Below are 19094 nucleotides of genomic sequence, written 5' to 3'. Positions count from 1 at the left end.
AAGAAACCAGCAATCCTACCATCATGCAAAACAGTTACAGGTTTTTGTTTCACAGTCATCTGGCAGGACGGTAGTACTTCCCTGGGTGGTTGCTGTCTACCAACCTACTATATCTCATAGAATTGATGAGGGAAAAAGAGTGAGTGGTGCACTTAGGAGTCTGTGGAGACAAAGAACTTTGTCCTTGGAGGCAAAGAGGGGAATGTATGAGAGTATAGTTTTACCAACGCTCTTATATGGGTGTGAAGCGTGGGTGATGAATGTTGCAGCGAGGAGAAGGCTGGAGGCAGTGGAGATGTCATGTCTGAGGGCAATGTGTGGTGTGAATATAATGCAGAGAATTCGTAGTTTGGAAGTTAGGAGGAGGTGCGGGATTACCAAAACTGTTGTCCAGAGGGCTGAGGAAGGGTTGTTGAGGTGGTTCGGACATGTAGAGAGAATGGAGCGAAACAGAATGACTTCAAGAGTGTATCAGTCTGTAGTGGAAGGAAGGCAGGGTAGGGGTCGGCCTAGGAAAGGTTGGAGGGAGGGGGTAAAGGAGGTTTTGTGTGCGAGGGGCTTGGACTTCCAGCAGGCATGCGTGAGCGTGTTTGATAGGAGTGAATGGAGACAAATGGGTTTTAATACTTGACGTGCTGTTGGAGTGTGAGCAAAGTAACATTTATGAAGGGATTCAGGGAAACCGGCAGGCCGGACTTGAGTCCTGGAGATGGGAAGTACAGTGCCTGCACTCTGAAGGAGGGGTGTTAATGTTGCAGTTTAAAAACTGTAGTGTAAAGCACCCTTCTGGCAAGACAGTGATGGAGTGAATGATGGTGAAAGTTTTTCTTTTTCGGGCCACACTGCCTTGGTGGGAATCGGCCAGTGTGATAATAATAAATAATAATAGGTATACATAAGTATAATTATCAGAGTATATATAAGTATATATATAAGTATATATAAGTATATATAAGTAGTAGGTTGGTAGACAGCAACCACCCAGGGAGGTACTACCGTCCTGCCAAGTGAGTGTAAAACGAAAGCCTGTAATTGTTTTACATGATGGTAGGATTGCTGGTGTCTTTTGTCTGTCTCATAAATATGCAAGATTACAGGCATGTCTTGCTACTTCTACTTACACTTAGGTCACACTACACATACATGTACACGTTTATTTATACACACTCATCTGAGTTCTTCTTTCTTTCAACACACCGGCTGTGTCCCACCGAGGCGGGGTGGCCCAAAAGGAAAAATGAAAGTTTCTACTTTTGCATTTAGTAATATATACAGGAGAAGAGGTTACTAGCCCCTTGCTCCCGGCATTTTAGTCGCCTCTTACAACACGCATCGCTTACGGAGGAAGAATTCTGTTCCACTTCCCCATGGAGGTAAGAGGAAATAAACAAGAACAAGAACTAGAAAGAAAATAGAAGAAAACCCAAAGGGGTGTGTATATATATGCTTGTACATGTATGTGTAGTGTGACCTAAGTGTAAGTAGAAGTAGCAAGACATACCTGAAATCTTGCATGTGTATGAGACAGAAAAAAAAAGACACCAGCAATCCTACCATCGTGTAAAACAGTTACAGGCTTCAGTTTTACATTCACTTGGCAGGACGGTAGTACCTCCCTGGGCGGTTGCTGTCTACCAACCTACTACCTAGGACTCATCTGAGTTATCTTTGATTTTATCTTAGTTCTTGGTCTTATTACTTTTCCTTTTATATCCATGGGGAAGTGGAATAAGAATCTTTCCTCCGTAAGCCATGCGTGTTGTGAAAGTCAACTAAAATGCCGGGAACAATGGGCTAGTAACCCCTTTTCCTGTAAAGATTACTTAAAAGAATAAGAAGAAAATTGTTTTTCTTTTTTGGGTCACCCTGCCTCGGTGGGAGACGGCCGACTTGTTGAAAAAAAAAAAAAAAAAATTACTAAAAAGAATAAGAAGAAGAAAATTGTCAAAGTGGGAAGTCTGAATGTGCGTGGATGTTGTGCAAATGATAAGAAAGAGATGATTGTGGATGTTATGAATGAGAAGAAACTGGATGTCCTGGCTTTAAGTGAAACAAAGCTGAAGGGGGTGGGAGAGTTTCAATGGAGAGGAATAAATGGGATTAGGTCAGGGGTTTCAAATAGAGTTAGAGCTAAAGAAGGAGTAGCAATAATGTTGAAGGATAAGTTATGGCAGGAAAAGAGGGACTACAAATGTATAAATTCAAGGATTATTTGGAGTAAAATAAAGATTGGATGTGAAAAGTGGGCCATAGTAAGCGTGTATGCACCTGGAGAAGAGAGAAGTGTAGAGGAGAGAGAGAGAGAGATTCTGGGAAATGTTGAGTGAATGCGTGGGGAGTTTTGAATCAAGTGTGAGAGTAATGGTGGTTGGGGATTTCAATGCTAAAGTGGGTAAAAATGTTATGGAGGGAGTAGTAGGTAAATTTGGGGTGCCAGGGGTAAATGTAAATGGGGAGCCTTTAATTGAGCTATGTGTAGAAAGAAATTTGGTAATAAGTAATACATATTTTATGAAAAAGAGGATAAATAAATATACAAGGTATGATGTAGCACGTGATGAAAGTAGTTTGTTAGATTATGTATTGGTGGATAAAAGGTTGATGGGTAGGCTCCAGGATGTACATGTTTATAGAGGAGCAACTGATTTATCGGATCATTATTTAGTTGTAGCTACAGTTAGAGTAAGAGGTAGATGGGAAAAGAGGAAGGTGGCAACAACAAGTAAGAGGGAGGTGAAAGTGTATAAACTAAGGGAGGAGGAAGTTCGGGCGAGATATAAGCGACTATTGGCAGAAAGGTGGGCTAGTGCAAAGATGAGTAGTGGGGGGATTGAAGAGGGTTGGAATAGTTTTAAAAATGCAGTATTAGAATGTGGGGCAGAAGTTTGTGGTTATAGGAGGGTGGGGGCAGGAGGAAAGAGGAGTGATTGGTGGAATGATGAAGTAAAGGGTGTGATAAAAGAGAAAAAGGTAGCTTATGAGAGGTTTTTACAAAGCAGAAGTGTTATAAGAAGAGCAGAGTATATGGAGAGTAAAAGAAAGGTGAAGAGAGTGGTGAGAGAGTGCAAAAGGAGAGCAGATGATAGAGTGGGAGAGGCACTGTCAAGAAATTTTAATGAAAATAAGAAAAAAATTTGGAGTGAGTTAAACAAGTTAAGAAAGCGTAGGGAAAGTATGGATTTGTCAGTTAAAAACAGAGTAGGGGAGTTAGTAGATGGGGGGAGGGAGGTATTAGGTAGATGGCGAGAATATTTTGAGGAACTTTTAAATGTTGAGGAAGAAAGGGAGGCGGTAATTTCATGCACTGGCCAGGGAGGTATACCATCTTTTAGGAGTGAAGAAGAGCAAAATGTAAGTGTGGTGGAGGTACGTGAGGCATTACGTAGAATGAAAGGGGGTAAAGCAGCTGGAACTGATGCGATCATGACAGAAATGTTAAAAGCAGGGGGGGATATAGTGTTGGAGTGGTTGGTACTTTTGTTTAATAAATGAATTGATGAGGGGAAAAGGGTGAGTGGTGCACTTAGGAGTCTGTGGAGACAAAGAAGTTTGTCCTTGGAGGCAAAGAGGGGAATGTATGAGAGTATAGTTTTACAAACACTCATTTTATGGGTGTGAAGCATGGGTGATGAATGTTGCAGCGAGGAGAAGGCTGGAGGCAGTGGAGATGTCATGTCTGTGGGCAATGTGTGGTGTGAATATAATGCAGAGAATTCGTAGTTTGGAAGTTAGGAGGAGGTGCGGGATTACCAAAACTGTTGTCCAGAGGGCTGAGGAAGGGTTGTTGAGGTGGTTCGGACATGTAGAGAGAATGGAGCGAAACAGAATGACTTCAAGAGTGTATCAGTCTGTAGTGGAAGGAAGGCGGGGTAGGGGTCGGCCTAGGAAAGGTTGGAGGGAGGGGGTAAAGGAGGTTTTGTGTGCGAGGGGCTTGGACTTCCAGCAGGCGTGCGTGAGCGTGTTTGATAGGAGTGAATGGAGACGAATGGTTTTTAATACTTGACGTGCTGTTGGAGTGTGAGCAAAGTAACATTTATGAAGGGATTCAGGGAAACCGGCAGGCCGGACTTGAGTCCTGGAGATGGGAAGTACAGTGCCTGCACTCTGAAGGAGGGGTGTTAATGTTGCAGTTTAAAAACTGTAGTGTAAAGCACCCTTCTGGCAAGACAGTGATGGAGTGAATAATGGTGAAAGTTTTTCTTTTTCGGGCCACCCTGCCTTGGTGGGAATCGGCCAGTGTGATAATAAAAAAAAAAAATAATAATGAAAGAGGGAAAGGTACCTAGGAATTGGCGGAGAGTATGTATAGTCCCTTTATATAAAGAGAAAGGGGACAAAAGAGATTGTAAAAATTATAGAGGAATAAGTTTACTGAGTAAACCAGGAAAAGTATACGGTAGGGTTATAATTGAAAGAATTAGAGGTAAGACAGAATGTAGGATTGCGGATGAGCAGGGAGGCTTCAGAGTGGGTAGGGGATGTGTAGATCAAGTGTTTACATTGAAGCATATATGTGAACAGTATTTAGATAAAGGTAGGGAAGTTTTTATTGCATTTATGGATTTAGAAAAGGCATGTGATAGAGTGGATAGAGGAGCAATGTGGCAGATGTTGCAAGTATATGGAATAGGTGGTAAGTTACTAAATGCTGTAAAGAGCTTTTATGAGGATAGTGAGGCTCAGGTTAGGGTATGTAGAAGAGAGGGAGAATACTTCCCGGTAAAAGTAGGTCTTAGACAGGGATGTGTAATGTCACCATGGTTGTTTAATATATTTATAGATGGGGTTGTAAAAGAAGTAAATGCTAGGGTGTTCGGGAGAGGGGTGGGATTAAATTATGGGGAATCAAATTCAAAATGGGAACTGACACAGTTACTTTTTGCTGATGATACTGTGCTTATGGGAGAGTCTAAAAAAAAATTGCAAAGGTTGGTGGATGAGTTTGAGAATGTGTGTAAAGGTAGAAAGTTGAAAGTGAACATAGAAAAGAGTAAGGTGATGAGGGTATCAAATGATTTAGATAAAGAAAAATTGGATATCAAATTGGGGAGGAGGAGTATGGAAGAAGTGAATGTTTTCAGATACTTGGGAGTTGACGTGTCGGCGGATGGATTTATGAAGGATGAGGTTAATCATAGAATTGATGAGGGAAAAAAGGTGAGTGGTGCGTTGAGGTATATGTGGAGTCAAAAAACGTCATCTATGGAGGCAAAGAAGGGAATGTATGAAAGTATAGTAGTACCAACACTCTTATATGGATGTGAAGCTTGGGTGGTAAATGCAGCAGCGAGGAGACAGTTGGAGGCAGTGGAGATGTCCTGTCTAAGGGCTATGTATTGTGTAAATATTATGCAGAAAATTCGGAGTGTGGAAATTAGGAGAAGGTGTGGAGTTAATAAAAGCATTAGTCAGAGGGCAGAAGAGGGGTTGTTGAGGTGGTTTGGTCATTTAGAGAGAATGGATCAAAGTAGAATGACATGGAAAGCATGTCATTCTACTTTGGGGAATGAAGGAGGGGTAGGGGTAGGGGAAAGCATGTCATTCTACTAGGGGAATGAAGGAGAGGTAGGGGTGGTCCTCGAAAGGGTTGGAAAGAGGGGGTAAATGAGGTTTTGTGGGCAAGGGGCTTGGACTTCCAGCAAGCGTGCATGAGCGTGTTAGATAGGAGTGAATGGAGACGAATGATACTTGGGACCTGACGATCTGTTGGAGTGTGAGCAGGGTAATATTTAGTGAAGGGATTCAGGGAAACCGGTTATTTTCATATAGTCGGACTTGAGTCCTGGAAATGGGAAGTACAATGCCTGCACTTTAAAGGAGGGGTTTGGGATATTGGCAGTTTGGAGGGATATGTTGTGTATCTTTATACGTATATGCTTCTAAACTGTTGTATTCTGAGCACCTCTGCAAAAGCAGTGATAATGTGTGAGTGTGGTGAAAGTGTTGAATGATGATGAAAGTATTTTCTTTTTGGGGATTTTCTTTCTGTTTTGGGTCACCCTGCCTCGGTGGGAGACGGCCGACTTGTTGAAAAAAAAAATATATATATAAAATATGAAATAGCTTTTAAAAACACGTGAAATTTTGGAGTTTCCATACATAACGGAGAGACTTAGTGCTTATGGATTTCACATAGAATGTAAACAAACTGGGTGGGGCACGGTGACCGTATTAGAAAGTCAGGTGGGGGAGCCGTGTAGAGAATTTTGGTCATAATTTGAAATGACCGTATTAGTGGAACGCCGTAAAGCAGGGCCCCCTACTGTATGCAGAAGGGGTTACTAGCCCTTGCTCCTGGCATTTCAGCCGCTTCCTATGACACGCATGGCTTATGGGGGAAGAATTCTGTTTCACTTCCCCATGGAGAATTCTGGTCATTCTCTAATTTTAATAATTTTTTCTTCCCTACAGGCAACGTGCATCTGGCTGCTGGCTCTGCTGAAGAGGTGTCGCACTAAGCCTATTATCCAGCAACGACTGTCCAGCATCCAACAGGCCTTCATGAGCCTCCTAGGTGACAATAATGGTATGTAGCAATCCTAGTTTCTAAGTGATTAACTGTATTTATATTATCAAAAAAAAGTTGTCAGTTCCTCAAACATTAGTTGTTCTTGTTAAAGTTAAGTAATATCATCAAAGATGTTTACTATAAATAGACTGGGTCTGAGGTAATATGTTGGTAGATTGGAACTATCAAGGAAGATACTACCATCTGGAATTTTTCTGTCTCAATTACATGTAAGAAAACCTTATAAGATTCTATTTCCATTAAGTATAAACCTTGCTTTGCTCTCCTTTGTATTTCCTTAATAGTTCTTATTCCTGTAATATTTTCCTGAGTTAAGGAGACCTGGTTTGAAATTTGACTGAGGGCCCAATAATTCCTAGAACAACTAACAGATATAAAAACTACAATGATGATTGTGCTACACAGTAAATCTATACTTCATATTCTCACTGTTCTCAACCCTTTAGTAATGGATTCAGACACACCCTACAGGTCATGATAATAACTTCATGGTTACTAATGAACTACAATAGGATCTAAGATATTACCCATGAAAGGGACCAGGAGTGTCGGTATTAACCCTTTCAGGGTTTTGGCTGTACTAGTACGGCTTACGCACCAGGGTTTTTGACATACTAGTACGCCTAAATTCTAGCGCCCTCAAATCTAGTGAGAGAAAGCTGGTAGGACTACATATGAAATAATGGGTCTATGTGGTCAGTGTGTGCAGCATAAAAAAAATCCTGCAGCACACAGTGCATAATGAGAAAAAAAAAATTTGACTGTGTTTTTGGATTAAAACAGCGACTTTGCACTGTATTTTCGTATGGTATTTATTGTTGTATTCTAGTTTTCCTGGTCTCATTCTATAGAATGGAAGACAGACTACAGAAATCGAGATGATTTTGACTAATTTTACAATGAAAAGTACCTTGAAATTGAGCTCAAAGTAGCAGAAATACAGTGGACCCCCATATACCGTTGGCATCGCATAACGTTAAATCCGCATACTGATACATTTTATTGCTAAGGTTTTGCCTCGCATACCGCTAAAAAACCCGCTCAACGCTATTCGTCCGAGACGCGTCTAATGTGCAGCCTGAGCCAGCCTCACATGTTCCGCGGGTGGCATTGTTCACCAGCCAGCCTCCGCGGTAACATCCAAGCATACAATCGGAACATTTCGTATTATTACAGCGTTTTTGGTGATTTTATCTGCAAAATAAGTGACCATGGGCGCCAAGAAAGCTTCTAGTGCCAACCATACAGGAATAAGGGTGAAAATTACTATAGAGGTGAAGAAAGAGATCATTGCTAAGTATGAAACTGGAGTACGTGTCTCCGAGCTGGCCAGGTTGTATAGTAAACCCCAATCAACCATTGCTACTATTGTGTCCAAGAAAACGGCAATCAAGGAAGCTGTTCTTGCCAAAGGTTCAACTGTGTTTTCGAAACAGAGATCGCAAGTGATAGAAGATGTTGAGAGACTCTTATTGGTGTGGATAAACGAAAAACAGATAGCAGGAGATAGCATCTCTCAAGTGATCATAAGTGAAAAGGCTAGGAAGTTGCATCAGTATTTAATTAAAAAAATTCCTGCAACTAGTGATGATGTGAGTGAATTTAAGGCCAGCAAAGGTTGGTTTGAGAGATTTAAGAAGTGTAGTGGCATACATAGTGTGATAAGGCATGGTGAGGCTGCCAGTTCAGACCACAAAGCAGCTGAAAAATATGTGCAGGAATTCAAGGAATACATAGACAGTGAAGGACTGAAACCTGAACAAGTGTTTAATTGTAATGAAACAGGCCTGTTTTGGAAGAAAATGCCAAGCAGGACCTACATTACTCAGGAGGAAAAGGCACTCCCAGGACATAAGCCTATGAAAGACAGGCTTACTCTGTTGATGTGTTCCAATGCTAGTGGTGATTGCAAAGTGAAGCCTTTATTAGTGTATCACTCTGAAACTCCCAGAGCATTCAGGCAAAAGAATATCCTCAAGGCTAATTTGTGTGTGCTGTGGAGGGCAAACAGTAAGGCAAGGGTCACTAGGGACTTTTTCTATGACTGGTTACACCAAGCATTTGCCCCCACTGTGAAAAATTACCTAACTGAAAAGAAATTAGACCTTAAGTGCGGCTTGGTGTTAGACAATGCCCCTGGTCATCCTACAGACTTGGCAGAGCGACTTTGTGGGGACATGAGCTTCATTAAGGTCAAGTTTTTGCCTCCTAATACCACTCCTCTCCTGCAGCCCATGGACCAGCAGATTATTGCAAACTTCAAAAAACTGTACACAAAAGCTCTGTTTGAAAGGTGCTTTGTAGTGACCTCAGAAACTCAATTGACTCTAAGAGAGTTTTGGAGAGAGCACTTTAATATCCTCAATTGTGTAAACCTTATAGGTAAGGCTTGGGAGGGAGTGACTAAGAGGACCTTGAACTCTGCTTGGAAGAAACTGTGGCCAGAATGTGTAGACCAAAGGGATTTTGAAGGGTTTGAGGCTAACCCTGGGAATCCTATGCCAGTTGAGGAATCCACTGTGGCATTGGGAAAGTCCTTGGGGTTGGAGGTTAGTGGGGATGATGTGGAAGAGTTGGTGGAGGAGGACAATGAAGAACTAACCACTGATGAGCTGCTAGATCATCTTCATCAGCATGAGGCCACACCTGAGGAAACTGCTTCGGAGGAGGGGAGAGAGAAATTGAAGAAGTTGCCTACTTCAAAGTTTAAGGAAATCTGTGCAATGTGGCTTAAAGTGCAAACCTTCATGGATGAAAATCACCCTCAGACAGCTGTTGCAAGCCGTGCTGGTAACTATTACACTGACAATGTTGTGAACCACTTTAGGAAAGTCATAAAGGAACGAGAGGTACAGACCTCTATGGACAGATATGTTGTGCGACAGAAGTCCAGTGACTCTGAAGCTGGTCCTAGTGGCATTAAAAGAAGAAGGGAAGTAACCCCAGAAAAGGACTTGACACCTCAAGTCTTAATGGAAGGGGATTCCCCTTCTAAACACTAAGACTCTCTCCTCCTCCCATCCCATCTATCATCATCAGATCTTCAATAAAGGTAAGGGTCCTGTAACTGTGCATGTCTTCTTTAGTTTGTGTGTATTAAAATTAATATTTCATGTGGTAAAATTTTTTTTTTTTTCATACTTTTGGGTGTCAGGAACAGATTAATTTGATTTCCATTATTTCTTATGGGGAAAATTCATTCGCATAACGATAATTTTGCATAACATTGAGTTCTCAGGAACGGATTAATATCACTATGGGGGGTCCACTGTATTCAATTTTTACCAAAGTTCAAAAGTAAACAAATCATGCTAAGCATCCAATACATGTCAACTGGTGAGTCTAATATTCTTTCACAAGTGTGCTGATATTATTTATACCATTTCTACACTAATGCAGTTGTCTGCATAACAGTAAATCTTCTATTTTTTGTGAGAATAAAAATTCAAAGTGGAAAGCAAAAGAATGTAAGAGGGGCATTGGGACGTGACTAATGAACAGAGGAAATGTCATTTTAGTGCCAAGAATGTCTTTCTTGTTTATTCTGGACCCTACTTGGAAATTGGCATCTTTTGAAATTTGTGTGAAATTGGCAAAATTGCTAAATTCTGACCACCGTATTGGATAGTTGAAATCGGTAAATTGGTGGTTTCTTGCACTCATTCGATAGAAAAAAATGGAGTTCTAGCAAAATAGTTAAGATTTTTGTCGACTAGTACAGTGGAATTGGGCGAAAATAGGACTCAAAGTGGGCAAAATCGCCAATGCATAAACATCGTTGAGACCGCTAAGTTCGCGAGAGCATAATTCCATAAGTTTTCCACCAAATTTCATACTTTTGGTGTCATTATGATTGGGAAAAGATTCTCTGTTTTCATAAGAAAAAATAATTTTTTTTTTTTAAATTTGGGCGACCCTGAGAACAAGTCTCTGAGAGGGCCTGTCGACCCTGAAAGGGTTAATGAGATGTGTGAACTAATGTGATTGTTTCCACTTGCAATGTTAACTGGGTTATTACCACCCAGGTTATTACTTTGTGATAACTAGATATTCCTGTCTCTTTTGGGGTCAGTTGGTAGTATGCCTTGGGCATGGCTGGGCTTTGAAATAAACTGAAATAGGAAACAGTTGAAAGACTTAGGAATAATAATGTCACATAAAAAGTTTTGTCAATAGAAATTCCTAGTGTTGCTCTTCTTCTTTTTACCATCAAACTATACCATGGGCAGGGCTTGAACTCACGGTTAGAGAATCATAAAACTCCAGACTGATGTATTAGCCACTGGGCCAGAGGCGCCTACCCCATTTATTATTATTATTATTATTACTTTTACTGTTATTACTATTATTACAACTACAATGGTACCTTGACTTACGAGTTTTCCGAGTTATGAGCCATCACTCCATCAGTTTTTGTGCTATGAGTTGTGAGCCAAAATCCGAGTTATGAACGAGCTTCAGATACCCCACCACTTGCAGGAGATACTGAGGAAATATCAAAAACCTCTATAACAACCAGTGTGTAACATCCTTTCACTTTTGATGCCACTGGTAATGTCATCCTGCCAGAATGTTCTATAACATATGCCCTAAGTAAAGAAAAACAATTCTGGAACATATGTAAAACATGTTTGGTAGGCTGGCCAGCCGGCCGGCGCCTGGCTGGCTGGCTGACTTGTTTTGGCTGTCTCTATTTCCTTCTGTCTGTCTGTCTGTATCTATCTCTGTCTCTCTCTATCTCACAGGTACACATAAATACAATTATATACATAGTGTAAATTATCTAGGATAACCTAAAAAATCCAGACAAAGTGCTATACTGTACTATGCTTGTAGATATAAGGCATAATAAGCATGACTGGCAAGTAATACACATTTTCACTTATTCAGGAATCAGACATGACGACTCTTTGATAAATTAGACACGTGCAATATTTGGGTATCTTTAATGAGGAAACGTTTCACCACACAGTGGCTTCATCAGTCCATACAGATGAGAATGGTGAAGAACAGGAGTAGTTTGAGGTAATCAGTCCCTCAGCCTTGAGTCGATGTGATCAGTCCATCAATCTTGAAAAGAATACAGCATATGTGCGAAGAAGTGGCTTATATACTTGGGCAGGACAGGTGCAGGTATCTTTTCAAGATTGATGGACTGATCACATTGACTCAAGGCTGAGGGACTGATTACCTCAAACCCCTCCTGGTCTTCACCATACTCCTTTGTATGGACTGATGAAGTCAGTGTGTGACGAAACGTTTCCTCATTAAAGATACCCAAATGTTGCACATGTGTCTAATTTATCAACTTGTCAGTTCTCTGAACCATTCATCTACATGACGACTCTGCATCGTGTGTAATACCTGTTTTTTCATGAGCGGTTCTCTCTCTCTGAGACAGAGAGACAAGTAGAGAGACAGGAAGACAGAAACACAAGCAGACAGATAAGCAGAGACAGAGATAAACATAGACAGAGCTAGACAGACAAATAGACAGAAACAAGCACATAGACAGAAACAAACAGATAGACAGACATGTTTAGGTGTAACAGTGAAAAATAAAGCCAAGGTAGCGCACGATCATCAAATGTCACTCCACTGCTGCACTGTCAGCAGTGGAGTGACACTCGTCTTACACCGTGCTTCAAGGAGTTTCATATATACTCCAGCATTTCTAAAACATTGCTGGGACCTGGCAAAAAAGGCAAAAATCATTTCTTACTTATAAATACATTTTTTCTTATTGAAAAACCCGTAACAAAAAAAATTGGGTAGTTTTTTTTGGGCTGGAACGGATTAATTGTATTTCAATTAATTTCAGTGATGAAAATTTATTTGATATATGAGCAAATTGGCAGTTTGGAGGGATATGTTGTGTATCTTTATATGTGTATGCTTCTAGACTGTTGTATTCTGAGCACCTCTGCAAAAACAGTGATAATGTGCGAGTGTGGTGAAAGTGTTGAATGATGATGAAAGTATTTTCTTTTTGGGGATTTTCTTTCTTTTTTGGGTCACCCTGCCTCGGTGGGAGACGGCCGACTTGTTGAAAAAAAAAAAAAAAAAAATGAGCAAATTGAGTTATGAGCTTGGTCATGGAACAAATTAAACTTGTAAGTCAAGGTATCAGTGTATTACTATTATTACTACTACTGTTACTGCTGCTATTACTGATATTTTTATTATGTACTACTACTATTAGAACAAAAAATCACAATACCGTGACTGGAACAATACACAAATAACCTGCACATACGTAGTTTAAAGCTGAATGGTTAATCTAACTTTTTGCTTCCTTTCCTTGATGTACATATCCACTGCTCAGCTACTGGCTTTTCTTTTTCCATTTATCGCAAGCCTATGCACAATGGCATGTACATTCAATACTTTTCTTACCATGCTCCCTCTGTCAAGAAAAGTGTTTTTATTTCTCTTTCTCTGTGCCCTAGGTTCCTTGAATTGGAAATTTCCACTCTTCATAATTTGTTCTCTCGTCTTGGGTACCCTTCCAATTTCATAAACTCTACCTTATCACATGCTAAACGGACTTTATCTCTCCCATATTCTCTACTCTGTGAAATCTCCTTTTCTCTGCCTTCTCTATATTTCTAGCCTTACAAATCTAAACAACTCTCTCCATTCCTTAGACTTCAGACTTATTTTTCACCAAACTAACATGCTTCACAGTAATCTAGTTCATACCCCTCCTCATGCTATAGATCCTCCTGGTGTCTGCTTTGTTTCATGCTCTTCTTGTCCTTTCCAGTACAGTGGAACCTTGACTTAAGAGTGTCCTAACGTACGAGTTTTTTGAGATACGAGCCGTCAATTGGTCAATTTTTTGCTTGTAGCTACGTGCCAACATTTGAGTTAAGAGCCAGCTCCCCCTGCTTCCCCTTCAACCCAAAACCTGGACATCTCGCTTGTTTATGTATGATTTCATGATTTAATTCCATGGAAATCATCCTTTTTTCTTCTCAGCACTGTCCTTTACCAACCGCCCAGGGAGGTACTACCATCCTGCCAAGTGAGTGTAAAACAGAAACCTGTAATTGTTTTACATGATGGTAGGATTGCTGGTGTCTTTTTTTTCTGTCTCATACACATGCAAGATTTCAGGTACGTCTTGCTACTTCTACTTACACTTAGGTCACACTTCGCATACATGTACAAACATATATATACACACCCCTCTGGGTTTTCTTCTTCTATTTTCTTTCTAGTTCTTGTTCTTGTTTATTTCCTCCTACTTCCATGGGGAAGTGGAACAGAATTCTTCCTCCATAAGCCATGCGTGTTGTAGGAGGCGACTAAAATGCCGGGAGCAAGGGGCTAGTAACCCCTTCTCCTGTATATACTATTACTAAATTTAAAAAGAGAAACTTTTGTTTTTCTTTTTGGGCCACCCTGCCTCGGTGGGATATGGCCGGTTTGTTGAAAAAAAAAAAAACTGTCCTTTACCTGGAGAGAGTTCTGGGGGTCAATGCCCCCACGGCCCGGTCTGTGACCAGGCCTCCTGGTGGATCAGAGCCTGATCAACCAGGCTGTTACTGCTGGCGCACACAATCCAACGTACAAGCCACAGCTCGGCTGGTCAGGTACCGACTTTAGGTGCTTGTCCAGTGCCTGAAGACAGCCAGGGGTCTGTTGGTAATCCCATTTATGTATGGTGGGAGGCAGTTGAACAGTCTCGGGGCCCTGACACTTACTGTATTGTCTCTTAACGTGCTAGTGACACCCCTGCTCTTCATTGGGGGGATGTTGCACCATCTGCCGAGTCTTTTGCTTTCGTTGTGAGTGATTTTCATGTGCAAGTTTGGTACTGGTCCCTCTAGGATTTTCCAGGTGTATATAATCATGCATCTCTCCCGCCTGCATTCCAGGGAGTACAGGTTCAGGAACTTCAAGCGCTCCCAGTAATTGAGGTGTTTTATCTCCGTTAGGCGTGCCGCGAAGGTTCTCTGTACATTTTCTAGGTCAGCAATTTCACCTGCCTTGAAAGATGCTGTTAGTGTGCAGCAATATTCCAGCCTAGATAGAACAAGCAACCTGAAGAGTGTCTTCATGGGCTTGGCATCCCTAGTTTTGAAGGTTCTCATTATTCATCCATTCTTAGGACCCATGGTTAGAAAAGCGAAATTTGGCCAAATGACTGTCAAAAATGCAAGCAAAGCAGGAGAGAACTGCTCCCTCAGCTAGGTAAACAGTGCACCGAGTTGGTTTTGTTCTGAGGCTCTCGTTATAATAATGTATTATTATTATCAATTTAGGGAACTGAAGCTCTATCGTTATTGTAATAGTTATTATTATTATAATTATTATTATTGATAATAATTTAGGGAACTGAAGCCCCTCACCAGCATCAAGGTTCCTTGATGCTGGTGAGGGGCTCTTGATCTAGGGAATTGGATATGTGCTCTAGTTCCCTAAACTAATAATAATAATAATAATAATTATAATAGTAAGTTATAGTAAGCGTGTATGCACCTGGAGAAGAGAGAAGTGTATAGGAGAGAGAGATTTTGGGAAATGTTGAGTGAATGTGTGGGGAGTTTTGAATCAAGTGTGAGAGTAATGGTGGTTAGGGATTTCAATGCTAAAGTGGGTAAAAATGTTATGGAGGCAGTAGTAGGTAAATTTGGGGTGCCAGGGGCAAATGTAAATGGGGAGCCTTTAATTGAGCTATGTGTAGAAAGAGATTTGGTAATAAGTAATACATATTTTATGAAAAAGAGGATAAATAAATATACAAAGTATGATGTAGCATGTAATGAAAGTAGTTTGTTAGATTATGTATTGGTGGATAAAAGGTTGATGGGTAGGCTCCAGGATGTACATGTTTATAGAGGGGCAACTGATATATCGGATCATTATTTAGTTGTAGCTACACTTTAGAGTAAGAGGTAGATGGGAAAAGAGGAAGGTGGCAACAACAAGTAAGAGGGAGGTGAAAGTATATAAACTAAGGGAGGAGGAAGTTCGGGTGAGATATAAGCGACTATTGGCAGAAAGGTGGGCTAGTGCAAAGATGAGTAGTGGGGGGGTTGAAGAGGGTTGGAATAGTTTTAGAAATGCAGTATTAGAATGTGGGGCAGAAGTTTGTGGTTATAGGAGGGTGGGGGCAGGAGGAAAGAGGAGTGATTGGTGGAATGATGAAGTAAAGGGTGTGATAAAAGAGAAAAAGGTAGCTTATGAGAGGTTTTTACAAAGCAGAAGTGTTATAAGAAGAGCAGAGTATATGGAGAGTAAAAGAAAGGTGAAGAGAGTGGTGAGAGAGTGCAAAAGGAGAGCAGATGATAGAGTGGGAGAGGCACTGTCAAGAAATTTTAACGAAAATAAGAAAAAATTTTGGAGTGAGTTAAACAAGTTAAGAAAGCCTAGGGAAAGTATGGATTTGTCAGTTAAAAACAGAGTAGGGGAGTTAGTAGATGGGGAGAGGGAGGTATTAGGTAGATGACGAGAATATTTTTAGGAACTTTTAAATGTTGAGGAAGAAAAGGAGGCGGTAATTTCATGCACTGGCCAGGGAGGTATGCCATCTTTTAGGAGTGAAGAAGAGCAGAATGTAAGTGTGGTGGAGGTACGTGAGGCATTATGTAGAATGAAAGGGGGTAAAGCAGCTGGAACTGATGGGATCATGACAGAAATGTTAAAAGCAGGGGGGGATATAGTGTTGGAGTGGTTGGTACTTTTGTTTAGTAAGTGTATGAAAGAGGGGAAGGTACCTAGGGATTGGCAGAGAGCATGTATAATCCCTTTATATAAAGGGAAAGGGGACAAAAGAGTTTGTAAAAATTATAGAGGAATAAGTTTACTGAGTATACCAGGAAAAGTATACGGTAGGGTTATAATTGAAAGAATTAGAGGTAAGACAGAAAGTAGGATTGCGGATGAGCAAGGAGGTTTCAGAGTGGGTAGGGGATGTGTAGATCAAGTGTTTACAGTGAAGCATATATGTGAACAGTATTTAGATAAAGGTAGGGAAGTTTTTATTGCATTTATGGATTTAGAAAAGGCATATGATAGAGTGGATAGAGGAGCACTGTGGCAGATGTTGCAAGTATATGGAATAGGTGGTAAGTTACTAAATGCTGTTAAGAGTTTTTATGAGGATAGTGAGGCTCAGGTTAGGGCGTGTAGAAGAGATGGAGAATACTTCCCGGTAAAAGTAGGTCTTAGACAGGGATGTGTAATGTCACCATGGTTGTTTAATATATTTATAGATGGGGTTGTAAAAGAAGTAAATGCTAGGGTGTTCAGGAGAGGGGTGGGATTAAGTTATGGGGAATCAAATTCAAAATAGGACTTAACACAGTTACTTTTTGCTGATGATACTGTGCTTATGGGAGATTCTAAAGAAAAATTGCAAAGGTTAGTGGATGAGTTTGGGAATGTGTGTAAAGGTAGAAAGTTGAAAGTGAACATAGAAAAGAGTAAGGTGATGAGGGTATCAAATGATTTAGATAAAGAAAAATTGGATATCAAATTGGGGAGGTGGAGTATGGAAGAAGTGAATGTTTTCAGATACTTGGGAGTTGACGTGTCGGCGGATGGATTTATGAAGGATGAGGTTAATCATAGAATTGATGAGGAAAAAAAGGTGAGTGGTGCGTTGAGGTATATGTGGAGTCAAAAAACGCTATCTATGGAGGCAAAGAAGCAAATGTATGAAAGTATAGTGGTACCAACACTCTTATATGGATGTGAAGCTTGGGTGGTAAATGCAGCAGCGAGGAGACGGTTGGAGGCAGTGGAGATGTCCTGTCTAAGGGCAATGTGTGGTATAAATATTATGCAGAAAATTCGGAGTGTGGAAATTAGGAGAAGGTGTGGAGTTAATAAAAACATTAGTCAGAGGGCAGAAGAGGGGTTGTTGAGGTGGTTTGGTCATTTAGAGAGAATGGATCAAAGTAGAATGGCATGGAAAGCATATAAATCTATAGGGGAATGAAGGAGGGGTAGGGGTTGTCCTCGAAAGGGTTGGAGGGAGGGGGTAAAGGAGGTTTTGTGGGCGAGGGGCTTGGACTTCGAGCAAGCATGCGTGAGCGTGTTAGATAGGAGTGAATGGAGACGAATGATACTTGGGACCTGACGATCTGTTGGAGTGTGAGCAGGGTAATATTTAGTGAAGGGATTCAGGGAAACCGGTTATTTTCATATAGTCGGACTTGAGTCCTGGAAATGGGAAGTACAATGCCTGCACTTTAAAGGAGGGGTTTGGGATATTGGCAGTTTGGAGGGATATGTTGTGTATCTTTATACGTATATGCTTCTAAACTGTTGTATTCTGAGGACCTCTGCAAAAACAGTGATTATGTGTGAGTGTGGTGAAAGTGTTGAATGATGATGAAAGCATTTTCTTTTTGGGGATTTTCTTTCTTTTTTGGGTCACCCTGCCTCGGTGGGAGACGGCCGACTTGTTGAAAAAAAAAAATTATAATAATGATAGAGCTTCAGTTCCCTAAATTATTATCAATAATAATAATTTTAATAATAATTATTAGTACAATTACGTACGTATTATGTACAAAACACGTACGTAATAATACAGTAATTAAGAATGCTGCCGCTAGTTGGCGCAGCTGATTCCATTACACATGTTTACATTGCTATGGGAGCAGTTAAACAAAACAGATTGTATCAGTTATGTTCATTAATTAAACAAAACAGATTGTATCAGTTATGTTCATTGATTAAACAAAACAAATTGTATCATTTATGTTCATTGATTAAACAAAACAATTGTATCATTTATGTTCATTGATTAAACAAAACAATTGTATCATTTATGTTCAGTGATTAAACAAAACAATTGTATCATTTATGTTCAGTGATTAAACAAAACAAATTGTATCATTTATGTTCATTGATTAAACAAAACAATTGTATCATTTATGTTCAGTGATTTAACAAAACAAATTGTCAGTTAAGTGATAAAACAAACTGTAGGAGTTAAGTTCAGTGATGAAACAAAACAATGTTGTTGCAAATCTCCCACCCTCAACCTCCTCCACACTCAACCTCCACCACATTCAACCTTCTCCACATTCAGCCCCCTCCACACTCAACCTCCTCCACACTCAACCTCCACCACATTCAACCTTCTCCACATTCAGCCCCCTCCACACTCAACCTCCTCCACACTCAACCTCCACCACATTCAACCTTCTCCACATTCAGCCTCCTCCACACTCAACCTCTGCCACACTCAACCTCCCCTACACTCAACCTCCTCCACACTCAACTTCTGCCACCATCTCTACTCCAAGTGTGTAAGTACATCTACACTTTATATAAACAATTTATTATTTCTTTACATTTTATAGTGTATTATGATTTATTATGTGTTTATATACGATATTTTAAGTATTTTCCTTAGAAGACTAGTGATCTACTGCAGTTAGCCTCAAAAATACTCCATTTTCTCTTACAGCAAAAGCATGGGAACATACTACAGGTCTCCCTCAACATTCACGTTTTCAGCTTGCGCGGGCTTCACACATTTGCGAATTTCCAACCGCCAAATTCCCAGCCACCAAATTCCCAGCCGCCAAATCATATTTAA

At 40.5% G+C, this 19094-nt stretch overlaps 1 protein-coding gene across 1 annotated transcript in view; it reads left to right on the top strand.

The window, feature by feature from the left end:
* LOC128685961 (proteasome adapter and scaffold protein ECM29) overlaps window positions 1–19094 on the top strand; it is a 136689-nt gene that overhangs the window by 70233 nt on the left and 47362 nt on the right. The window contains exon 17 of the mRNA XM_070083283.1: window positions 6412–6526. Within this exon, the coding sequence (XP_069939384.1) occupies window positions 6412–6526 (115 nt within the window). The remainder of the gene's footprint in view (window positions 1–6411; window positions 6527–19094) is intronic.

This window comes from Cherax quadricarinatus, chromosome 9 (genome assembly GCF_038502225.1).
Source record: "Cherax quadricarinatus isolate ZL_2023a chromosome 9, ASM3850222v1, whole genome shotgun sequence".
NCBI lineage: Eukaryota > Metazoa > Arthropoda > Malacostraca > Decapoda > Parastacidae > Cherax > Cherax quadricarinatus.
The sequence above is the reverse complement of the archived record's forward strand: the minus strand, read 5'-3'. Positions and strand labels throughout refer to the sequence as shown.